Here is a 26,476-nt window from a genome sequence, read left to right as displayed (position 1 = left end):
TTATAAAAAATATTATGTATTTTCTTGCATAACATGTTTATTTCTCCTTTCAAAAAATTCTAACTGCTTGATTTGCCTCCTCAACCGACAGCTTATGATGCCCCAGAAGATGGGCTCTGTAGTCCTTACTGAAGTTGGATTTGAATGTGTCTTCTTCTTCAGTTGAGCAGTACTTGCATTCGTACAAACATTTTCCCTTATGCTTCGATGTAGAGATGACATGCTTTCGGAGATTTTCCTGAAAGGAAAAACAAACGCACACAAAAGTACTGAGCAATTGTGAAGCAAGATTTACAAATGAATGCTTACGATATTGTTGCAATTGTACTCGCAATGAGGACATTGGAACGGCTTTCGACCACTGTGAACAAGAAGGTGTCGTTTCAAGTGCCCTGGAATCCGGGAGGCAAAGTCACATTGATCGCACCTGTACTTCTTCTCCATCGTGGTGGTGTCATCATGGCGTTGGGAATGTCTGTGTAAAAAGATAAAAAAAAAACAAAAACAAATCACGTTAGTTAAATTATTAAATTAAAAAATACTTTAAAAAAATCATACAAAACGGGGACCTTGAACTAAAGTTCACGGCTCCCGTCAATGGGAATGGATTGTTTTACGAATATCTTCTCTTATTTGATTATTCAAAATAGGCAACACCAACAGTTCAAAAAACAGAAAATCAGTAAAGTACATCCAGTTCATTCCGTGAACCCTCGTCAGTGGTCAGGCAACTCATTTGTGTCGTTTTTTTTCCCGGACAAAACAAGCGACAACAAATTCCATTCCTTTGCGGTCCTGCAAAGTACGGGACAGCAACATCGCATTTACGCAAATCGTAACCTCTGTCCCCGACCGGCGATGGTTGCAAATCTCGACCAATCTGATGCTCGCTGCAGTGTGAGGAAGGTACGACGAAGGTGCAAGCTTGTTGTAAATTGAAATCAGAACAAAGACCGAATGCATCACCACAAAAAAAGGCAAACATGGCAAGAAGAGAGCCCTCAAATTCCATGTTCTGTGTCGCATCGCGTTTCTTCTTTCGGTCTGTATGTATAGCCGGTAGTGATCGCTATTTGCCCGAGTAGGTATTTACCTAGCATAATATGGGCAGCCACAGCAGGCACGAAGGGTGACCCACAACATGAAGAAATACCGACATGCTTCGAAGCGATCGACGACGACGACGGCCACAAGCGCGGTGTTCGATCAAGATGCGTTTGGCAGCAGAACAGCGCGCGCAGGGACACAAGATCACATTGCTCGAAATGAACCAGAACTGGGGAGCTGCGAAAATGGGAAAAACAGACAGGCAAAGAAAATGGGAGGATAGGCCGTGCAAATACAAATGGTAATAGGCAGAAACATGACTCGTGAAAATGTTAGCCGTGTAAGATGTGCTACTTATTACATAGTGCTCTATTCTTCAAATAGTAAATAAAAAAAAACTTAACTAATGGACAATCTAAATTTTATTCCAAAAATTTTCATTAGCAAAGAAAACAAAAATTCCAGAATAATTTCAGATCGTTCTGATCTTATGGAAAAATATCAGAAGAGATAAGCCCCTGAGGAGCTTGAAAATACTCTGTCAAGTTTTGCCAAAAACCTCTATTTAAACAAACATTCACACTTAGCATTTGTAACCGAGATTTCGGTCACCATCCGGGTCGCTACTAGCATTGGGCGATCTTGAGACAAGAATCGATCTTAGTGAATCGATTCATTATTTTTTAAATAATCGATTCACCAATTTAATCAATCATTTTGAATCGATCTTTTGAATCGATACATTTTTCAAATGTTTCAAATATAACGGATCATAGGAAACTTGGTGCAGATTAACGCCAAGTTAAGTCTAAAGTTGATATTACGCTACATAAGGTACACGCCAAAAAAATTATTTCAATATCACATCAAAGTGGATGCACTTCAATCGTGTCTTAAATATGGTGTGTTATTATTTGCCAAAAAGGACAAATTTATCAATGATACAGTGCATGAACTGACATTACGCTGCTTTTACTGCATTTGTTTATTTTTGTGGCCATAAATATTACATAAGATTTTCGACATGATTGTAGTCAGGCCAGTGACAGCAGCATTTGACAGTAGGCAGCATGTCCCGGGTTCAAATAATTTATTTTGATGTGCTGGGCCCGCTGTCACTGCATAACATGTTGCCTACGCGCCTGCCACTTGTAGTGCATCCTCTTGGATGCAGTATTAAAATTAATTTTTTGTTGTGTTTCTTGTTATCACTTATAATAGTCATAATGATTGATATAATTTAGAAATAAATTGTGTAGTACGTACGCAGTAAAAGTTGTGAGTGAGAGTACATACATGATGAGAATATAGTAAATGACTAATTTGATTTCATTTGACATATGGAAGTTTTTGCTCAGGATACTTGATTAGGTGAGTGATTTAACATGTTATGATGAAGTTATGAGTTTGGATTGTTAACGGAATGCTTGAATAAAACAGCAAACAAAAAAATTAAAGGGTTGTGTCCTAGACACGACCACAGTATGACGTCCAACTACGCAAAATTGATGTTTGTTATGCATTTTTGACTATTATACTTTATCTTAAAGTTTTCAAGTATTTTATTGTTTCGGTTATGGTTCAATGTTGGTTCAAGTATTTTTCCTGGAATGTAATAAGTTATGAAAATTCAAATGTGGGGTCCTAAACAAGCCGTTATATATTTTGGAGTAGCACCCCAGTATAGTCCACAAAGACGCCATACATGTTGTGGGATAAAACAATTGACCAATTTGTCAAGCGGTTTTGGCGTGACTTTCTACCAGCGATTGCAAAAAACTGGACCAACTAACTTCTATTTTTTTTATGAAACGCACAAACGATGGCTACTTTTCTTGTGGTTCTAGAAGAAAAAATCTCAAAATATTGTTTTATTTCAAAGTTTGAGTGGTAGTAAACGTTATTTTAATTGCTCGAATAAAGTGGTTAATTGCCAAAAAATACGTAATTTTTTTTTCAGCAGCTCCAACATTAGTTTTAAATTAAGATAACGCAGCAGGCAGTTGCTCTCCTTATCAGAAGACGGTACTTTCAATATTGAACAAAATGTTGGTTCATATGTCAGCGAAGTATGGGAGGAAATGGTATAACGATCCTACGGGGTTTAAGCACCTCTTTGTTTCCAATTTGGAGGACAACCTTAACATAAAATTATCATGCATTATCATTATGTAGCTTAGAATGATACAAAATATAGTACTGTGACTTTTCTCAAATTGGACTTTGGTTTCCTAAAAGTAGGTGCTTATTTCAATATTGTTTGAAAATTAGGGGGATTCAATTATTGAAACCATTGAATCACATTAAAATTCAACAACAACAAGTTCAATGGCAGTTATTATTAGGAATAGCCAGGATCCAGTCAATTTCGGGAAACCCCTAGGAAAGTAGCCAGTTTTAGATTTGGATCAAAATCCATTATGCGACGATTCAAATCACATGAGAATTCATCTACTTCCTCTATGCTCGGTTTAAGAAAGTTGTAGGAAAGTAAACAGAAAATTCCCAACTAACAATTTTCGCAATGTAAACGCTTTACTCATTTCATTTATACAGCCTCAAGCTGTATTCAAATGTTATACAATATGAGGAAACCTTTACTCAACCTCTATACAAGCAAATCTGGCGAACTTAGTCAGCTACTTATGCCTGTTGGAACGGTCGGGAGAAGCTCTTATTGCATATCCATTAACGCTTCTATACAGCTGTTATCCTGCTGTTTAGTTGTATGTGAACTTGAAAGGCGCTTATTCAACCTTTTCCCGGTTATCCAATAATAACTACACAGCTTTCTCTTGAAGCCGGGTTAAATACTGTTTACGCTTTTTTATATGAAGGAATTTATTGAGTTTATTATGCTGTGAATCAAATTAATCGAAATTAGTTACAAATCGTCACCAAATTATTTACTCTGCACCGGAACCTGGAATCGAACTCGAGACGACCTCATTGGCAAACCGTGACACTACCAACTGTGCTACGCCAACACTTTGAACTTATGTAAACAAATCAACATTCCCTTCTACAACAAAATCGCTGAGTAGAGGCTTTATAATAGTACACATGAATCACTTTTCTCGACTAGTTATAAAAGAACAGAGTAAAAGCTGTAAAACTGCACACGTCTAAAAATAAACCTAGTTGACTGTGAAAATGCTTCCGAAGTTGCTCTAACACAGTTTATAAGCTGAGTACAGGTTATTTAGTTGTTGAAAAAGCACTTTTGATGTTTATGTTATTCAGCAAGAGTGGTTGGTTGTGTAGAAGCCATCAAGTAATGTGTATGAGTAATATATTTACTTTGTTAGCTTTGTTTTGCAGCTACTAGTTGAAAGTTGGGTAGTGTGTGTATAGAAGTGACATTAGCGTTTATTGGCTGATGTTATTCAGTGCGACTGACAAATTGAATAATGGTTGTGAGAAAGTTGAGTAAACGCTCTCCAAAACTATTTTGCTAGCTTTTGCTTGTAGCTGTATCTGCAGCTTCTTTTCAGCTACTTTACAGCACAACGCTGGAAAAGTTGGCTTACAAAGCTGAAAATGTTAGTTGGGTTATGTTTAGCTATTTTTGAAAACATAATAAAACCAAAATTATGTTAATCATTAAAACAAATCTTTTTCTTTATAGTTATGAGATTTTTGAAGAAGTTTCTTAGACTTTCTTGGTTGGTTCAAAGGTTGTTACAAATTAATTTGAATTTCTTACCTCGAGTTGCCTTCCTAACGCAGGAGAAGGCGTCCCAACCAGTAGAGGGTGACGCATTACCTCTGACTGCTTTCATATTGGCTTGATTACATCGAACTCTCTCTGCAGCGGTCTTGTATCGTTTCGGAGAACCGTCTGCCTGACGATCCTTCGCATCCAACTGACTGTAAAACATATCTAGTACCTCTATATATGCAATTAGATTAACATCCGAAGTCCATCCTTTTTTTACATATTCTGCACAAAATATAATTTCTAAGCTCCGCCCCTACATGATTTCCCGCCGTTTTTTATGAATGGGGTGGTACAGAAAGTATCTAAATATTTGCATATAAAGAGGTACTAGATATGTTTTACAGTTAGTTGATGATAAATCACAAACAGAATATCATCAAAATGCAGTCATGAGCGAATTTTTCGCAAATGTCATGTCGTGGGATGTTTTGTATAAATAATTTCCGTGTTGAAGCTGTCGCTGTTTGTCAAAGTGATCACGCCGTGATCCACCTCTAGGGAGCTTTTCATTAACTACGTAGACAGTTTCTGAGATTCTTGCCCAAAAATTTAATTTGTATGGACCGTGGATATTGCTAACACCCTTCCCCCTAACTGTCTACGTAGTTAATGAACAGCCACTAGGAGTGTTTACATCTGTGCGGGTTTGCTGGCGCCAAGCCGTCCGAAGCGGTAATGAGCAGAAGCACAACAGCAGCGCTGTTTTATATCTTTTCAGGTTCAAGGAGAACGATATGCAACCAAGTGGTACTCGATTATAACGACTGGGTTTGGGAAAAACGTGTATTTTATGAAAACAGTGATTAAACTACCATTTGTACATTTTCAAAAACATTTTTGATGGAAAATTTGAAATTTATTTATTTCAGCAGATTCGTAAAGTAATATCCTATCGATTGGTGTATTTGGATTTTAATTTCATCTATAAACGACAAAGTTACAAGCGTTCAAAACCTAACACATTTTCACCATACCTATTTTTTGATATGCACCCTAGTATAGTCGACAAAGACGTAGTTATACGTCAAAAAGGATAACTTTCATTTAATTCTACATAATTAATGTTGGTATACATGACAGATACGTATTTCGACTACAATGTGCAGTATTCATCAGTGTCATTCCCACAGGTTATAAAATTCGTTTTATTGGTATTAAATGATGTGAAAGACAGAAGTGGACGATCGTCTCAGGAGCCCCAAACTTTCAGAGTCGATGTTATAATAAGAGTCCCGCCAAGAATGAAGCCAGAAGTACCAATCGAACTGTCAATCGGGGTACCAAACAAGCAAAGTAAATAAACGTCATTGCTCCCACAGCCAGTGAACTACAAGGTATTGCATTCATGACAATATTTTAGTAATTTTAGATGAAAAACATTTCTTCGCTTTATTTAGTACATTGTGGTAGGTCCTAGAGCACTCAAATATAGTCAATAGTTGCTCTGAAACACAATGTATCCACATGCCAAAATTGAGCTCTCAAGGACGTTGTTTACCCCCCTGACGATAATAGGTTAAGGTATTGCCGAAGCCAACTTTTGCCCTATTTATAAGTTATACCAAGCACTTGTTTGAACTCTTTTCAGGTTCTATAATTGTTTTTGCCTCCCAGAAGCTCCGTTATCGACATGAATTTTTTCTCTTCTGAATGAAAGTCACTTGATGCTAAAACAAAAAATCTGGTTGTCGTTTACCTTGACAAAACATAAATCACAAACAGTGCTGCTTGTTCGCAACTGTCTCTCTTGGCGGTACTCTTATTATAACATCGACTCTGCAAATTTTCTCTTTCTCGTTCTTGTCTACTGAACTGTCACACTGGTTGTTTGCAAAATCCATGTTCAAGGCAAGTGATGTGCAAAGGTGAAGACAAAAAAATGAATATTAAATTGCAAATGAAAATGCACCGTACATTTGTTTTGGATCGAAACAAAAATCGAATGAAAAGGATCGGTCCAGTCGATTTTTGTCGTGTTTGAGATCGAATAAATAACTACAAGGGACAGCCCTATGGGGTTGTACGCAATGGTGACGTAGGACTACGTTGTCTTATATAACAAATCTTGTTTGTTAACTGCAGCAGGAGCTTGTGTTTTGCGTAGGAATAGGAATCTCTGTTTATACTCTTTACGCAGTGTTCGGAAAATCATTCTCAAATCTCATTCATTGAGCCTCCCTGCGAGAATAAACTCGCGTGCAAATCTGGCAAACAAAATTCACGCTTGAGATTCTCATGCATATTCATGCACTCACACTCACAACGCCGAAAAATCATTCCAGCTTTACACTCATAAAAACTACTCAAACGTCAATTGATATCATGCCTATACATGTTAGTTTTCCAACCCCTGATGCGCATACAATAGTAATATCAATGAATAACGCCAAAATAGAAAGCAATGAACTTTTGAACCTGAAAACTCATCCGTGATTTTTGCGACGTTGAATTTTGCAAGGCAAAACTCATAGGTGCATAAACTCATGCATGAGATTTTAGTTTTTGAGTTTTTGCGAACACTGTCTTTAGTATTCCGATAAATAGCGGTGTGGCTTCTTCCTCCTTCTATGCATAGCAACAGTTACACATTCGTGTTTTTTTGTAAACAATGACTTCTCTCGATGATTTTTAGGAAGTCTTACCCTATCTGTTGATTGTGATGTTGATTTGCGTGAGCGAGCCTTGACTTTCAAGACATCATTGAAGAAGTCATTCTTTACAAAAGCTTTTACGTCGCAATTCCAGCCTAATATATTGATATGGGAACTGATATCCGATTGATGACCTTGACAAATGTCCAAAAACTACCCTAATAAAAATTGTATGGTTAATTTGCTTAACGACGTGTTCTGGGTATCATCCAAACCATTTGTGGAATAGTTCAATGATTTGGGTTATCGTTCGTTTATGGTTATTTTTTTATTAGGGTACTCTTTTACAAATTTATGGTGGTCCTGAAAAAGACCATTTTGTCTTAATGGTTGATTAATGCTGAGCTATTAGGATGTTAAACACAGATGAGGCTGGTGAGCTGTATGTTGTTCGGAATGAGGGTGACACACTTGGCATAGATGGCCCACAGCAACTCACGAAGAGCTACTGATGCCGATCAATTGCGGTGCGGCTTCTTCCTCCTTCTATGGATGCTCATGTGGACTGCAGCTTACTGCTTGCAAGCAGCCTTTCTTTGTATACTGGAGAACACCACCACTCACCACGCGGTGATTGAATAAATACTGTTTGCTGAGACCGGATGTAATTCAACTTTGAAATCTAGGCTAGGGAAACCGTTTTCGCAGGCAATCGGTGATAATTTTAATTATCATAGCAACAGTTGAACATTCGTGCAATTTTCAATAGTGACATTATGAAAAATGATAAAATCTTAGATTTAACAGATGCGTAGGAATATTTCTGATCGATTGGTGATAAAATTAGTGAAATTTGTTAAGGGGCAGCTGAGTTATTGACGTTCAAAATCTTTCATAATTTTGTTACATGTTCCATTTTCGGTTTTTCACAAAGTGTATCCCGATATAGAAATCACAGACGTAGTCCTACGCTCTAAATCGGCCAATTTAAGAGATACAAAAAAGTTATTTTCAACAAAGTTGCTTGAAATTAGCTCAGCTATAACTTTGCCAAAGAATGTATACCTTAATTTAAGTTAGATTTTTGATTTTAATGATAATAGGAACCACCCTAGAATTCATTGTCATAAAAATGAGGGCCTAACTATAAGGAACAAGTTTGTAGAAGAGACTTTTAGTCTAAAGTTTCAATTTCAGGCTCAAAACATATCATTCCACCTAAATCTGCATTCTGGACCACTGTGCAATGTCGCACATTTCAGGGTCAGTTGTTTATAAACAGTTGCTACCGCGTCGTCTGCGATGCACGCTGGCTTAACTCGGTGCTTCGCGAAAGGTCAAAGTAAACATTAATGAGTAAGCATCTTACATAGCCGTTCCTACCGCAAGGAGCATCAACTCTTGTAAAAAAAGCAGACACCGACTTTCCAAGAGAAAAATTATCTGTCTCACCTTATATGTACATACTGGAGAAAAACTATTGTGTAGTGTTTAAGTAACAAATTCATGTATAAAAGGTTTCGAAGAATAAAGAATCGGGGCAGTTGTTCTGATGAGTTTATTATCCGAGGTTTGCTAGGTGCGGACGAGCACAGTTCCAACCTCAGGATAACTGATCCATCAAATAGCATTTTCCATACACAGTAGAAATGGAATTGCACTGTCTTTCATTTTACGGAGAAAGAAAGACCACGCGAGTTGTTGCTCTACGTTGGGCGCTTCACCACGGGAGTGAAACATGGATGCGCAACGGAGTATGGGCGCTTCACGTCTCTGAAAACCCCAGAATGAGGTTTCCCTTGTTACAATGGCTGGGAGTTCCAGAAGGGAACTCCTTAAATTACAGAGTTTCATGAAGGGGATTCCTGAAGGGGGCCCCAGAAGGGGTCTCCTTAATACAGAGTGGTTCTTTTACAGAGTTTGAAAAGTTTGTTTGCTGTCAAAGTTGCAGTCATCTTGTTGTAGTTTTCCATAATCGCGTCCTTCTGCGAGATATTTGAGAGTTGTTGTGTGGGTATCGATAGTCATTGTGATGTTATGGGGAAGGTCCTGTTTCGTTGCGGTAAAGCAGCGTAGGTTCGTAGAACGTAATTAATTTTGGTGAACATAGTGAATCTGTAACGTTGTTTTGAACCCTATTATTTTTCTATTAATGTTTACCCGTTCGTTCGTACTATCAATACAAGTAAAGATAAGTTTCATGAAAGCTTTGGATGTCCATGAATTTTCAGAGCATGGTGTCAGTTTGTATGCTATCTTAGACATCCACCTTTTGTAGACACCATTCAGTTTTTGACACGGCAGTTAAGATACCATTTAAAAAATTTAAAACCATTGCATCGTATAGAAATCAATAGATTTTGGCTATTGTGCTTAACACCTTGTACAACTTCGTTTATTCTCTCGAATTTGCCAATAGGAAGAAATTACGCAGTGGTTTTTAGGCACAACCCAAGCTACTCCGCGTCTATCGAGTGGAGTGCTGTGAAATTATCAGAAGTTGATAATTGCTGATTTAAGTTGAAGACAATATTTAGATTGAAATTTACTGCGTAACATCTAAACTCGAAGTAAGTTCGGGCGGTTTGTGAATTTTGGTGATTTAAATCCATTTAATTAATTTTCCACAATTTTTGAATTTGTCAAGTGCAGGATCATATTTTGATCAAAATAGAAATTGATATTGAATATATATATTGTGAAGTTGGTGAAATTTGAAATTCAGGTAAGCCCGAGGGGGCAATTCTATCTACGATGAAGGAAAAATTGTTTTTTGCTGTGGTACGCTGTGGCACGCTGAGTAGATAGTAAGAAGATTTATGGCGATTCTGAAAATTTCTTGCAAAAAGATGATGCACGATGCAAGTAGATGCGAGAAATTTAAGAAGATTTTTCGAAGATTGATTAGCTAGTGTCAGATTTGTTGAGCACCTAGAATTGAGATTTATATGTGTCGTCCCCCTCGGGTAACTCTAATTAGTTAGTAGTTAATTGGTGAGCAAATTATGTGAGATTTCCACGTTAACAAGCCCTCCTTGTCCAGTCAACGCGGGCGGCTTGTATCGGCTTGTATTGGCTAGTGCTAGAATCGGCAAATATCGTCGAAACTGGAGCGGACTGTGTCAAGCAGGTAGGACATCCACCGTCTTATGCTGGCTTTTGGTCAGACGGAAATTACGGCCACCCGTTACTGCTACTGCGCATTGTCTCGTAGCACAACCGTTCGGCTACGACGCATTACCACTGCTACTGCGCAATTGGTAGCCTTTAATGGAACGACTCGTCTCGCCAAGTCGTGCGGCGTGAGCTGCGTATCGCTATTACAGCTCATCACTCCACTACGCTTGGGGACGCTTATACCCTTTACTTGCCCACGCGCGAGTCATCTTGGCGCGTAAGCTTTTGGTGACCAACTGATCCTGTATGAGTTCGCGTACTAGAACGTCTCGGGACATCCGACGAGGGACCGGATACGCTGAAGGAACCAGGTCAGACTGTCCGAAAACTGCGATGTTAACACACATGCACTAGAGTCGTGACGTCACAGTAGCTAGCTCGATCAATTTAAGTTTAGTATATTCGGGTTTCGTTCAATTGAATCGAATAAAATAAAATTACTTCTAGTTTTGATTAGTTACTTCACACATCTGTTGCATCACGTTATTTGTATATGTTTATATTTGTTAGATTCGTTTGGGTTTAAATAACTATTGCATATTTCCCCTTGGTTGATTTTAAAGAATTATTTCATTTTCACGTTTTGAATTGGTGTTTTTAAATTTGAGTATCCTAATCTGATTTGTTGGCTTTGGCCGTTTGGGTCAAAATAAGTAAGTTCGTTTGTGTCAACATCTGAGTGACCTGCCCTGAGAAGGGAAGTTTCTTGCCGGGTAATTAAGAACGAGTCCTTCTTTGGCAGATGGCGCTTAAGCCCCTCAGCTTAGCGTAACACGGAGAACGTTACAAATCCATTGCCGTTGTGGTGGTCTGGTTTTAAGGTGAGGAGATTAGATTTGGTCAGTGAGGCCGGCCTTACGAAGGAAGCACGCCCGTACCGGAATGAACGGGTCGTCGCTGAGTGCATCTCTGATGCTGCCTGAAATGTCGTAGCATTCGCGGGGACCCTCATATTGTGGGAAATTGAAGATAATGTGTTCCACCGAATGAGGCGTTCAGGCGACAGAGTTCACAAAATTTCTGGAAATTGTGCGATATTCTTGTGTGACATGATCACCTGCGTACCAGTTTCAAATAATTTATTCGTAACAGTTGGAGTCGGAGTCGGAGTCGGCCGTATTTCTTCGACTCCGACTCCAACTCCTTATGCTCAAAAATGCGCCCGATTCCGACTCCGCCTCCACAGCCCCGGTAGACACTAATTACAAAAATTTCTCACTTACAACTGAAGAATCATAAGTATAAACTAACTTCTCTTGACAGTAGCGATTTATTGAACCCAACAGTAGTTGCCCTGCAAAACAAAAAGCTCACAAAACATTACAAACAAACCCAACAAGATCAATATCCATCGACGAAATTTTACTTTGTTTCAAACCCTCTCCTTTGGTCGCCGATGGGTAAGACCTCAGCCAAAGCTGCGAAATTTATGCCTCCAAAAGAGGCCAATCTCCGGCAAGGGGGAGAATGAGCTCGGGCACTATATGCACGTAAAATGCATATAATGACAGTTCCAGTTTTTGTCTACCGGGCTCACAATGACGATTACACACTTCTCCCTCTCTGGAACGAAAGAAAGGACCTGCTGCTGGTACTACTGATGCAATTCGACGACGATGGTGACGCCAGCAGTGCACAATGCACCCGTTTTGATGGTCACGAATTTATCAATTGTTTCAGATTTCCCTCGTCTACCCTTTTGTTTTTTTGCCATCATTTCCCTTCTACCACCCGCTCCAAAGTCTCATTCCATCCCCTTTTGAGCTTTTATTATTATTTTTATTATAAGTAATGTACCATTATCGTCTATAGTTAGACGAGCGAAACAACTATACAATACACAAGATGTGTTGTTCCCTCAAAGTGTATCTCCCACTCCCGAAAGGACACAAAAACAAAACAAGGAGGCTGCCCACTGTGCCGCGCGACCCCATCATCATCATCATCATCATCATCTGGGATGCTGCATCCGAGCGGTGGCCAAGTTGAAGAGAAGAATTTTTATGTTATTATTATTTTATTTTATTATCATTAGCATTATTATGCATTCCCTTGGGTAGGAAGCCGGTGCTCAATGGGATGTGCAGTTGCATTTTTACATATCCGCTCCGCTCCGTTGTCCACAGCCCGGTGTAGGAAACAACACTAGTGTCATCATCAATAAATTCATATCTCCCTCGCCGAAGCCACCGACGAACCTTACTAGTCCTGCTTTGCGGTTGTTTTGCTTAATTTGCGTTGTAAAAATGCATCTTGCTCTGGCTTGGTGCTGATCGCCGTCCGCGGTGTAGATTCAAAAAATATCACGACCGGCACATTATTCCTATTTTGTTCCTATGGTCCTCCGTGAGGGCGCAACGCCGAGCTGGTCAGTTTGAACAGGAAGAACAAAGATGATGATGGTGATGGCAGTTTTCACGCGTAGATTTTTGCCATATTGGAATGAAAATTGGCTTCTGAAAGGAATGGAGTTTTACTGCGCTTAGATTATGCGGTGGAGATATTTATTCAACCGACTCGGTGACTAAGCGGAGGCTGAACGAGTTTTTCAAGCTTCATACTTTGAGGAATTTATCGGCATTAGCTCTTGAGAAGATGGAAACAATGTCTGTACATTGTATAACTTATTCTCTATTATAAAGCTGCAAAAGTGGGATTGAGCAGTCGTGACTTACTTTTTTATCCATAAATCCCTCGTTCAATGTATTAGCAATTTTCAGATAAATATAGAAGTAACTTGAGTTGGTTAGCTTGCCAAACTCGCCCCAAAATACGGTAGATTTAAATTCCGAATTGACATACGGGTATCGATCTTTCTTCGCATGGAGAGGGAGCAACGGCAGTGTGGCGGGGGAAAATTCTTATCCCGTGAACCGTAGATCGCCATTGTGCGCGAATGTTCGTATACCAATCACTGTATGAGACTCTGTAATTCGGCATCTGTATACATGATTCAAGATGCACCGGCGTACCATACCATCAGAGGTACCCCCCCCCCCACACCGCCATTCGGTGACATGCAAACAGAACCAGGAGCAGAGAGGTGGAACGGTGGATTTAATGTATGTTCGATACCTGGAATTGCTTCCTCCTCCTCCAACTCAGCCCGGACACAGTACGGCCAGAGAGATGAGGTAAAACAGCGCGCGAAGCGAAACAAAAATATCTTATTTGATCTAGATTTTGACAATATTGTGGCGACTGGGCGAGATGTGTTTCGTAAATTTATTCCTTCGAGGGATGCACCCGGATTGGGAAGCGAGAGGGCCTCGGGCTTTCAAATTTTTGCATCACATTTCTGGTCGCTTTTTCATTCGCTGGTTCCGCTGCTTTATGCCTGTTCACCCTTGGAAGAAGTAGGTGCCTTTTGTACACAGAAGGGAAAAGTTTCATCTTATTATCATCATCGATACGTGCATCTCAAGTGCATTTTTTTCGCTGTCGTCGACCGGTCGTGTGCATTGCCCATCGAGTCGATGTCGTTCGAGCGGGAGTTGAATTATTGTGCATTATTCACATCACCAGCAATCGGGAACAACAACTGCTCAAGGGAGGGCACATGCTGCCAGTAAGAGCGCATCAGCATAGGTTCAAATGCAGCCATATCGCGGTGTGATGGTCGTCGCTTAGGCCGAGGTGAAGCCACAACAATATGCATTATGGGCTGGCTGATTCCCTTTTTCGGGCATGATATGGTATCGCATTTTTTCCACGGGTATATTCCGGCCAGCTATGCCCAGCAGCAGCGCTGAGTCTTTTCATCTTTGAGTGCGATAGAGAAGTGAAGTCCTGTCGCAGTCGTTGAATAGGGGATGTGGGGGACTCATAGACGCATGCAACGCCCTAGGCAAACCATGAAAATGTCATCCCTTTCCTAATTTATTAGATCAAGGGTCAGGTTTCAAAATAGATGGGAGGGTATTTTGTTCTAAACATTACTTCACGTCTGGGATTCTAAATTTTAGTTACCCCCCAAGCTAATCCTGATTTCTTGACTTCTCAATTACTTGAATTTAAAATTTTGCAACTTATCATATTTGAAATTCAACTTATCATAATCTTTAAAATTTATGTGTTCCAGAACCATGGACATTTTTCCTTCTCATCGAGCGACACATCTCAATCTCAATTCTAGATGCTCAACAAATCTCAGAGTAGCGAATAAATCTTCGAAAAATCTTCTTTCATGTCTCGCATCTACTTGCATCGCGCATTATCTTTTTGCAGGAAATCTTCAGAATCGTCATTAATCTTCTTTATATCACTATTCTATTACTCAGCGTGCGCGTAGCTAACCATAGCAAAACACATTTTTTCCTGCATCGTAGATAGTCGCCTCCCTCGATTTTTTTTCCATCTCGAAACACATCGTTCCATCGAAAAATATTCCAAGTTTGAATGACAAAAAAAAAAATTTCAAGTCCCAAAATCTTGAAGATTTTATCAGTCCATATTTTTTAGATTTTCCCTAATTATAAATTAACATTGAATTTCTGCATAAAAATTGACAATTTCGATGGAACAGGTTTACATTGGAGTTTTGTCAAGCATTCCCACATGTTGGTTGCCATCCAATATGACTTTCTCCATTAAAAAATTGTTTTTTTTCCGGGCTATTGTTTTATAGAGGCTTAAGCACAAAATGCTTTTTTTTACGTAGGACTACGTCTGTGATTTCTATATGGGGGTACACTTTGTGAAAACCGAAAATGGAACATGTAACAAAATTATGAAAGATTTTGAACGTTAATAACTCAGCTGCCCTTGAACCAATTTCAATCATTTAATCACTAATCTATCAGAAATATTCCTACGCATCTGTTAAAAGACTTTATTATTTTTTAAAATGTCACTATTGAAAATTGCACGAATGTGCAACTGTTGTTATAATAATTAAAATTATCACCAATTGCCTACGAAAAGCGATTTTCCTAGCACAGATTTCAAAGTTGAATTCCATCCGGTCTCACCATTAATAATTAATTAATAATTAACTGTCAATAAATTAACAGTTAACAATCACCGCGTGGTGAGTGGTGGTGTTCTCCAGTACACAACGAAAGGCTCCCCTCAGGCAGCTAGCTATCAAGGCTGGCCTGAACCGCTGATCGGATTCAGTTACAATCACTGTGTGTGGTGGTGTCCCGTCTTCGGCGTCAGCAGCAGCAGCAGTGCTTTCGGCGCGTGGCGTTGAACATTGTCCTCCAGTACACATCGAAAGGCTGCTTGCTATTGATCGGAATCAGTAGCTCTTCGTGAGTCGCTGTGGGCCAACTATGCCAAGCGCGTCAACCTCCTTACAAACAGCATACAGCTCACCAGTCTCATCTGTGTTTAACACCCTAATAGCTCAGCATTACTCAACCATCACGACAAAACGGTCCTTTTTAGGACGACCATAAGTTTGTAAAAGAGTATTTTTGGACATTTGTCAAGGTCATCAATAGGATGTCAGTTCCCTTATCAAGATAGGGCTGGAATTAGGACATAACAGATTTTGAAAACATTAACTTCTTTCGATGATGTCTTGAAAGTCAAGGCTCGCACACGCAAATCAACATCACCATCAGGTAGGGTATGACTTCTCCTACCCGACGGAAATGTTGGTTTGTGTGGGCATGCCGTGCTTTCCAAAAAATCATCGAGAGATGTCGTTGTTTACAAAAGCTGTTACGCCTAATTCCAGCTGTTTAAATCTAACATTCCATGTACTTTGAAGACAACATTGGGGGTGCAATTTCAAAAACCAAAGCCGGTCGCGGCATGAAAGTGGTCTGATTTTGATCCAAAGATGATGCATTTTAATTCTTAATACGCCAATCGATAGGAATTTTTTCTACGAATCTGTTATAATTAAGACTTTATGATTTTTCAAAATCTCACTATTGGAAATTACACGAATGTTACTGTGATAGTCAAAATTGTCACCGATTGCCTGCGAAAAGCGATTTCCCTAACACAGATTTCAAAGTTGAATTCCATCCGGTCTCATGGTGTTTATTCAATCACCGCATGGTGAGTGGTGGTGTTCTCCAGTACACAACGAAAGGCTGTCTGCAAGCAGTGAGCTGCAGCCCACATGAACATTCATAGAAGGAGCAAGAAGCCGCACCGCTATTGATCGGAATAAGTAGCTCTTCGTGAGTGATGGAAAAATTTGAAATTTTAGCTCCACAATACTTAAACGATTCCAAATCGGATCCTGACTAACCTCTCAAAATTTGAACCCATTTGGTGAGAAACTGAGATAGCACAAACCATTTGAAGATTGTATGGGAATTATTATGGTAAAACAAGATCTGGACGGTGGCTACATTCAATTATTCCTAATGGTTCTTCGAGAGCGTAGCTTAAAGACTTGGGCTAAAGTCGTGCCTACTTTCGCTGATCGATGAGTAGACTTATGTACAACCAATACTCGCTAGATGCGCATCTGCATAGAATAAACCTCGTGGACAGCAACATCTGTTGGGGTGGAAACGGTTCCGATGACATCGATCATGCAGTTTGGCAATGTACGGATAATGACGTCACCAGAGAGCGGCTTTTGAATACCTTCGAGGCCCAAGGAACCTTATGATTCCTTTGTCTTTTGTCTCTCTTTATTAGTTTTTGTTTGTCTTGTCCCCCGTCTCGATGAGTCTTATCGTCACCCACTGATCACCATAGCCAGTCGAACACCAGATGAATCTAGAGACGCAATACCGTTCCTACTCGGGACAACGCTCTGGTGAGACCACGAAGCCCCCAAGCTCCTCCCTTGATCCTATCCTTCGACAATGTACCCCTCTAACCTCAGGTAAGCCACGAGTATTCGCCCCAAATCCTACTAAACACAGAAATAAGTGAATTTGGTTAAGAACAATGAACAATGAATTGTCGGCTGCGGAAAGCTAACGCGATTGAGCCTTCAAAATAATATTATGACTAACATTCGAAGAAGGTCTAAATAATGGTAAAATATAATTCCCTATTTCTTAAATTTGTAATAACTTGAGAACAGATGAACTTAGGATAACAATTCATGTAATCTATTCCATTAAAAGTAATACACAGAATCCATTTTTGGTTTTAATTCTCACTTAAAACACTAAATTGGACTACATTCAACTCTCCACAACTAGATATTCTATAACTTGATATTTTCTATAACTCGATGAATTCGGTGTCTGTTCAGAGCTTCTGAATTCTGTGATTTTGATGTTAAAATCAAAGAGACTTTGAAGACATGTTAACTGCTGGGAATATTGATTACCTAGAATCCATCGGCCATATCAGAACATGTTTCTGGTGTCCTTGGGAAACAGGGTCCGTATCTTCATGCCAGAATAAAATCAAACCTGAGTACTCAGCCACAGCCAAGTGTTTTGAGAAAATGTCTTCAGCGAATATCTTCACCAATTCTGCTCAATTTGGAGTGGGAGGAAGGGAAGGATAGGGCTTTCAATATATAAATATATATGAAGCCATTCAGTAGCAAAACGATAAGTGGTTCTCAGAACTTCATAAAAATTGGTAGTTTTGATCATTATCGTAAAATATTAGACCCATATTTTTTATTTTGTCATTAAGGTGACCATTTTCATGTTTGGGTGGTCTAAGAAATCTTTTTTTTTTTTCCAAAAATACGTTTTCTCAAAAATTCATAACTTTAGAACCACTGGACCGATATCAAATATCAAAATATAAAATCAAAGGCAACAAAACCCCATTCTTTATGGAAACATAAAAATATATTTAAAAATAGGATTTTGTATTGAAAAACCTTGATTGTGTTTGGATTTTATGGTTTCCATGTTCATGGTTTGCCAATATTCTTTTACACTTTTCCTTAAAAATTTAGGCCTTTTTAGACCACATATAAAAAGTCAGCGATGTATTTTTTCTTTTTGGTTTTTAAGTTATATTTTTTAGAGATTATCAAGTTTTAGGTTTTCGCTCAATACTAGACTACCATGCATATCTATTGATACATAGCAAGTTTAGTCTCGTAATCTATACATATTTTCTATTCGCATAGGAGTATTGAGGGAAAACCCTTGACTTGATAACTTCAAAAAAATATAATTCAAAAACGAAAAAAAAAAAAAAAATACATCGCGGATTTTTTGATTAGTTGTGATTTTTTTTCAGAGAAAAAAAAAATATGTTGTAGCTTCATGTCTGCCAGCGGTGCAGAGAAATGAGAGATAGAAAACTACACTTTCTCTTTCTATGAAAACGATGTGCAAGGAATCATTTTTGTGTCGAGTCAACTCAGTTGACTCAGTTTCCATGTTCTGAATAGTCTCGCAACTCGCAATATCAAGACCAACAATTGAAATGGCCTTAACTCCATTTTGTAAACAAACCTTGTAAGGCCATTTTCTCGCGAACCGAAACCTTCATTCCCAAACCTAAACCATAATCGGGTAGCGGAGAATTTCCCCTACTTGTTCATTATGTTGGTTTGCCTTAGCGGACTTCGGTTCGCGAGAAAATGGCCTTACAAGGTTTGTTTACAAAATGGAGTTAAGGCCATTTAAATTGTTGGTCTTGATATCAAAGAAGCTTATGAAATCAATATCAAGCTTGATATTTTGTTCCATTTATGGAAAGCTAGCAGTTTTGGTAAGCTTTCAAATGAATATAAGTTAACAAATGTTAAAAATTTACATTATTTTTTGACGAATTTTGTGATTTCTTTTTCAGCGTGTGTTTTTTCTAAGAAGGCAATCCAGCTTTCTTAAACTTTGTCCCAGATATAATTTTGATTAGATGAGCCGTTTTCGTGCTATGAATTATTGAAAATAATCGAATACGTCTTTTTTTTTAATTAGGTCAGAGTCAAATTGGCTGAATTCCGGCACAAACTTGGTTCATTGCCCATTCTTCAGGTGGCGTGGAACTGCTCTGGTGGATGATAATAATGTGTGTTTTTAATGGAAGCTAGATGGACACTATTTCGGTGTACGATTTGGAATTCAACGATAGTCACATCATTGGTCCCCGGTTCATGAGCTGATAGCGTCGGTAGCATTGGTGCTCAGCACGGAAAACAAGATCGACGGAAAACAAATCAAGAAAAAAAAAATAATCACTCCATTTTTGAGCAAATTCCGAAGCATATTATTCTTCAATATGGAACTTGATGCATTTCAAACTTGAGTTGAATGGTTTCTTCTGAAAAATTTTCAAGAATGTACCATTTGATACTCCTTTAGCTCAGTCGGCACAGCTACAAAGCAAAACTATGCTGGAGCTGGCTGAGTACGATTCCCGGTTCGGTCTAGGAATTTTTCGGTTTGGAAAATTTCTCGACTTCCCTGGGCATAAAGTATGATTGTACTTGTCACACAATTATACTAATGCAAAAATGTTACATGCACCGAAAGCTCTCAATTAATAACTCTGGAAGTGCATCTAGAACATTAAGTTCAGAGCACGCAATAAGCTAAAATGCGATAAGCATTAAGCTTGAAATGCGAAGAAGAAGAAGAACCATTTGATCTGCAGGATTAGGGGACACATGCTGTTACTCACAGTTTATGGTCCTGGACGCTGCTAGTTCCAAAGTCATTGGTTCGTAATTTTCAAGTAGTCGTTTCATAAGACATACCCAACCGTGGGATGTAAGATTCGCTTACAATAATGTAGAATTCTTCATCACAGGATGTTAGTGGAGACCGCATGAACCGAGCATGCGATGTACCGAGCTGCGGTCCAATGCAATAAAATGAAGGAAGAAAAATGTGGAGTGTATAAGTGAGCGGAATTAATCATATCGAAAAAAAAAGGTTTTCGACTGGGGGACTCGAACCACAAACGTGGCGATTTTCAGACATGTGCTTTCTCCACTGCTCTCTCCATGCTTCGGTATATAGATAGGATAAAAGCAAGCAAGAAGCGCTCATTCCCTCGCATACTCGACTTCGTTTGTTTTTTTTCTGCTGGATAGAATAGAAGAAAGAGAGACGAACCAGCCCAGGGCTGAAAGTCTCCTTAATAAAGATGTAGGGGAATTAACGTATTCTCGGCAACCTAAGCAGCGACCTTCTTTCTATAGCCTTTTTCTCTAAGGAACGCACACATATGCAGTATTGGTTTGTTTACAATCTATTGCTGCCAGCTGCTCTAACAATTTCAGTCGAAAGAATTGTCAAAAACAGTTTTGAAACGCTTTTACAAAGCTCCAATCTTCTCTAGTGAGAGCGAGTATTGTCGGCAACCAGTTTTTCTTCGGCAACCGTTCCATTTGAACTGCATGTAAATCTGCTGTTCTATTATCGGCAACTCGAAATCAGCTACAATTTGTAGTGCGTGTGTTTCATTTCAAGAAAACCCTGCTAGATTGCTTTTTCTCAGTGGTAAAAATATAGTCAAATTGAAGCTGAAAGCATAAAGAATCGTTTGCATGCATTCAGCGAAGTGTTTTCGTAAGCAAATCCAGTGAAAATAGTGTTTCAATTTGGGTTGCCGAAAATAGTCTGTCATGCCGAAGCCGTCATTTCCCCTATATAAAAAAATAGAAGCAAATGTGTGCGTCGTTCTACCATGTTATACATAAAAATCAAGGCAAATGTTGTGTAGGTGAAAGCATAGACAGAGCATGGAATAAAAAAAAAGATTAAACATCATTGCATCGTTGCTGCTAAGTTACTTTTTATTTTCATTGATTTTTAAGAATGTCTACTTTTTTAATGTTCTGGACTAGAAGAAAAAATGTCGAGAATTTATATTATATCAATATTTAATCGATAGTATTATTATAGATAGACGTCTTCAGGCTCCACAATTTGACCAATAGTTAGGGATTTTTCTTTAACCTCAGGAATCTTCGTAAAACTTAAAAGACTTCTAAAGAGTTCAGCGAAAATCGAAAAAAAAATATCAAAACTTAGAAGAAATTATGAGAATTTTATTGAGCTTCAGAATAATTCGTAGAAACTCAGGGAGCTGAATTCGTGGAAAAGTAAAAATAAACTGCGTAGAAGTGGGAACTCCATTTATGCTATGGGATCTTCGTAGAAGTTGAACATTATTTAAATTCAGGGAACCTCATTATTGTGCGGGGATCTTCATATAATTTTAGGACACTTTTTTGAAGCCTTATGAGCCTGAGAAATAGTTCCGGGAATTACGTACTAGTTTAAGAAATTTCATACGTGGAACTTCGCGGAAAATCGAGGAAAAACGTAGAAGTGCAGAAAACTTTGTAGAAGTTTTGCGAATTCCGTAGTATTTTACAGGATTGTAAAGTTTGTGTTTGACACATAAAACTTGCAAATTTAGCTTTGACAGAGTCACAATGAGTGGTTTTCTGATCGCCTTTTCGCGAAGAGTGAAGAGCGAAGAGTGGGTGAGATAAATGACAAAATCGCTTATTGCGACTCTCATGTAGCAAAATTGGCAGGTATTATGTGTCAAACACAAACTTTACAATATTTTCTTGTTGCTTACGCAATCAAAATATTATCATAATATCTTATTATTCCATAATTTAATAAAACATATTTTTGCCGAAATTAATGGTACGAACCCTGGTGTTTTGAGGAGCTTCGTTTAATTTCAAGAAACTTTGCAGATGTTCAAGAATATTTGTAGATGCTGGGAATCTTTTCAGAGATCTTTGTAGAATTAAGAGAGATGAAAAAATATGGAATTTGGAATAAATTCAGAGAACTTCGTAGAATTTGAGGTCATTTTGTAAAACTTTAGGGAGTTTTGTACAGAGATGGGATAGAAACTCAGAGTGGTGCAAACATATTTGTGCTGCTCTCAAATACGGGAGCGTGTCTCTTATCTTTGGTAGGAGAAAGAGACAAAGGAGAAAGAGAGAGAGAGAGAAAGAGGGAACGTTGCATAGGTTACAGCATATTCTTTCATACAGCCTTCCTAGACAACAGGCTCCAGATAGACGATGATTTTAGTAAAGTTCCTTGGATATTTTTTCAAGACTTCATGATTATCAATTTCTGAAGATATCCAACAGTTTGAAAGACACGTCTTATATATTCTTTGAAAACTGCAGGTAGATCAGAAAGTATTCAAATGTACTCCAGATAATCGAATCCGAAGGAATCTTGAATGATGAATCTAGACTTTATGGAAATGTTTGTACATTTTCTATAGAGAAGACGCATACCCTGGTGATTTAGCTATTTTTTTTTTCAATAATTAACACTTCATAGTATAGTTTAGTTGGTTTGGAACATTGAATAAAATTTGCTGAAAATAAGAAAGAAAACAACATAAAAACATCGAAAAAGCTCTTATCGGTATAAAATACGAGTAAATAAGAAATTGGTTGAACCTAAACTAACAAAATTTCTATTAAAAAAAATAAAATAACCTTATAAGGTTTTGTAATGGGTGTTCAATAAAAAATGAGAATTATTTCAGTGCCTTCCAGCGCTGTTGTGAGAGCATCTAAGTTGCGTCGTATGGTTAACCAGGGCCCCTTCTCCAATATTCATTGACGTTTTTTGAAGAAAAAATATTATGTTTTTAATAAAAAAATACTGAATTCGTTGAAAAAAAAAATTCTTTTTACTAGCTATATGACTGAAAAAATTCTCATTTTTTATTGAACACCAGTTAGAAAGAAATTCAAATAGTATCTGGTTACAAAAAGAAGCACGATCATACAAGTTTGGAGTTCATTGTTATTTCCTCGATTTGTTTTCCGTCGTTCTTGTTTTCCGTACTGAGTATCCAATGCTACCAACGCCAGGGAGGCAGCTCCCACACCTGGACCCTTCATATCGACCCATCAACTCATGGACCAGTGACCAACGGTTTTTTACTTCCCTTCAGATCAGAACGATCAAAGATTTCATGCCTCAGAAACGGCGCCGCCTGGTATTGAACCAAGGCTTTTTGGAAAAGAGGCAGTCACGCTTACCACTACATCACCGGCGCCACTGAAGTTCATTCATTTCAACTAGAATTGAAGTAAAATTTGGGACTTTAATCTTGATTTTATATCTAACTCCGTGATCTTGAAAGTTAGTTAGCCCGAGGTATTGAAAAAAAAATCTAGATAATCGCTTTATGATTATTTTTTCCATCAATTAGGGGAAATTTCGGCTTCGTCAATACCTCAACCTATTATCGTCGTAACAAAGTCCTAGAGCACTCAAATTTGGCCAATAGATGCTCTGAAACACAATGCTCTCAACGACGTTGTTTACCCCCTGACGATAATACGTTAAGGTATTACCGAAGCCGACTTTTCCCCTATTAGAATCCGGAAATTTGAAATACGCTAGGTGTCTTAAAAATCTGAAGAAAATTAAATTATAACCTGATATTTATATGACTGCGATTCTTGATTTCTTGATTGATTTTTATCTCGAACAATTTTCCTTTCGAAAAATGATGCTCTCAGAATCTAGGTAAGTTTCCCAAGATCTTTACTAAAGATTTTATGCTGAAGTCAGGGAGATTCAAAGCTGGTCCATTAGCTCGAAACTTTGTCATGAACTAGATTTATAATCAAATTACAGTCTAGGAAATGATCTGAAGCTTCATGTTAGTATTCTAATTACAATTGAATTTGTAGAATTTATACTTGCAATATGTATCAGAGATATCTATTTCTTAGCTACGAAATCTTGAAAACATATGGGTCTAGGATCGCAAAACTATTTTTATTTTTACTTTCAAAATGTTAGGAATTGTTCGTTGACAGTATTTCGAACATTTTCCTGAGTCCTAATTTTAATAAATTCATTCTATGTGCACATTGCCATACTTTAGAGCCCAAGAACTGAACGCTTAGATTAATACACCTCTACTACAAATATCAGAAAAGTTGGATGAGAGAAACCATTTTAAATTATGGTTTAAAATATTATTTTGTAGAGCAACCACTATGTACCTTGGATAATTTTTTTGATGTTTTCCACCATATGTAGCAAATGGACTTGTGCGGTTTCTCAAATAAATAATTTGATTAGAATTAAGATCGCAACTAGCACCAATCACAACTAGAATTATAGTTACAAATAGTACCTTATTATGATCTGCCCGATTTAGCCCAAGGCTGCCCTAAATTATTGCCACCGGTTTTATGCACCCATGTACACATCCCGCCCGCTGTTGGTGTGTCTGGTTGGTGGCTTGGTTCGTGAAGCATACCGCGATTAGTTTGCGATTGGCAAGGAATTGAATTTATGTTGAGATTATTTCGCTCACTTTCGTCTCCGTTGTTTCTCGCAGAGCGACCGGGCGAGGGGAGAGCTTATCGCCCTTCAGTCATTCTGCTGCGTGTCGTCCAATTATGCCAACTGCCAGAAACCGCGCTTGTTCGACGACGACGAGGCCAACCAAGTTCTCCGGAACGCGAACGCGAATTGCGGATAACCGGTAGTGTGTGAGATGGAAAATTAAAAACAATAAAAAGTAGTTTGATACCGATGGAATTCAGCATTAATTTAATTTAATTATTCTTCTTAGCCTGGTTCTAAGATTTTCGGACGCGTAACGAACAACGGTTTGCTTGCTGATTATTTTTCTCCATTGGTGCTGAAATAGGAATCCAAGAAAACTCGATGCAACTGGGATGATAAATTATCTGCATTTTTGCTTGCTCGGGTGGATTCGGGCAAAGTGGGGGAAATTATTGTTTTTTTTTTTCTTTTTGTATTGACCAGAATGGGGTCGACCATGGCGTGATTGTCCTTTTATAGGATTGAAATAAACATTGTGAGGGTAGGTGCATATTCAATTGGCTATTGAATGGTAATTTCGTTTGTACTTGTTGCCAATTACAAGCGGGAGGCAAGAGCTTGCGGGCCATCTTGTACGAACGCGTGAACACGTGGACAGCTGACCCGATGCGATATATGGATGGCATATGCTCACTATCCACGGCTGCCGTGACTTCTTGGACTAGGCGATGGCGAGAATATTCCCCGTGGCTTCGAACCGTCATCGAATGGACATCATTCGACACTCAGGTGTAGCTAATGTAATTAATTAATCACAATTCCTATGGTGATTGGAGGTGGGAATAATCGATCAAAGGAAAGCTTTTTACCTTGTAGGGATGCTATGACGATAAATTGCCAATCGTTACAAAAAGTCAAATCAGATATGGATTCATACTTAAATTGATTGAGTTTCTTGAAGAGATGTTCAGCTTCATAGTTCCATCAAACTGTGACATCCCTACATTTCTAGTAACCGAAATCACAATCATCCTTCAATTAACGTCATCACAGGTGGAAACGTACGCTTTCGTCTAATCAATCGGTTCTTATAATTCTCGTGCCCTAATCCCTAATTACCTTATACCCATATAGCTCCAGCCGGTCTTACCTTCGAAGCTGAGTGATTGTCTTTCCTCGGTAATCACATCCATGCTCAGTGCAGACAAAGTTACGTTCCTCCGAGTGACGGCTGAGCAGATGGGTTCGCACCTCGGCCGCACTTCGGCCGATGTAGTAGCAGTTTTCGTGCTGACAGGCGAATTCTTTAATCGATCTCCGCTCCACGTGGACCTTGGCGTGTTGGGATAGGATTTTGCTGGAATGGAATAAATTATCGGTATTGAGTAGGATGTGTTAATCGGTATGATGTAAGATGATTTTGGACTAATTTTTTTAGGAACCCTCCGGTCTTCAATGATACTTAATGTAATACTGTAACGTTTCTTTAATAATTATTCCATTCCATGTTAAAGTAGATGTGTTGCAGTAATAGCAAATATTTTCAAACTACTGAATTATTACTCCAATAACTACCAAAACTCCTAATATGAATGCTTGCAAGTTGAATTTAAACCCAGAATTAATACAGGTGAGATGAGACACTTTTATTAAATTTATGTTCTAGAAAAAGCTTCCGAATGAATATTCAAAAAGATTAGTCGATAGTTTCTACAAAAGTTCTAGTTACTTAAACATGAATAATGTAATATAAGTTGTAGACGCCGACCGATAGTCAATTCATAATG

General features: G+C 38.4%; 1 protein-coding gene across 1 annotated transcript in view; it reads right to left on the bottom strand.

Annotated features, from left to right (window-relative positions):
* Positions 1-41: 41 nt before the first annotated feature.
* The window catches only part of LOC135700639 (uncharacterized), a 102,278-nt gene continuing 75,843 nt past the window's right edge, over positions 42-26,476 (bottom strand). Inside the window, exons 5-7 of the mRNA XM_065221209.1 lie at positions 25,840-26,046; positions 310-475; positions 42-238 (exon numbers count right to left, since the gene is read on the bottom strand). Coding sequence (XP_065077281.1) covers positions 50-238; positions 310-475; positions 25,840-26,046 — 562 coding nt within the window. The 3' untranslated portion in view covers positions 42-49. The remainder of the gene's footprint in view (positions 239-309; positions 476-25,839; positions 26,047-26,476) is intronic.

This window comes from Ochlerotatus camptorhynchus, unplaced genomic scaffold (genome assembly GCF_037179485.1).
Source record: "Ochlerotatus camptorhynchus isolate MF236.1 unplaced genomic scaffold, CSIRO-AGI_Acam_v1.1 ptg000012l, whole genome shotgun sequence".
NCBI lineage: Eukaryota > Metazoa > Arthropoda > Insecta > Diptera > Culicidae > Ochlerotatus > Ochlerotatus camptorhynchus.
This window is presented reverse-complemented; position numbering and strand designations above follow the sequence as displayed.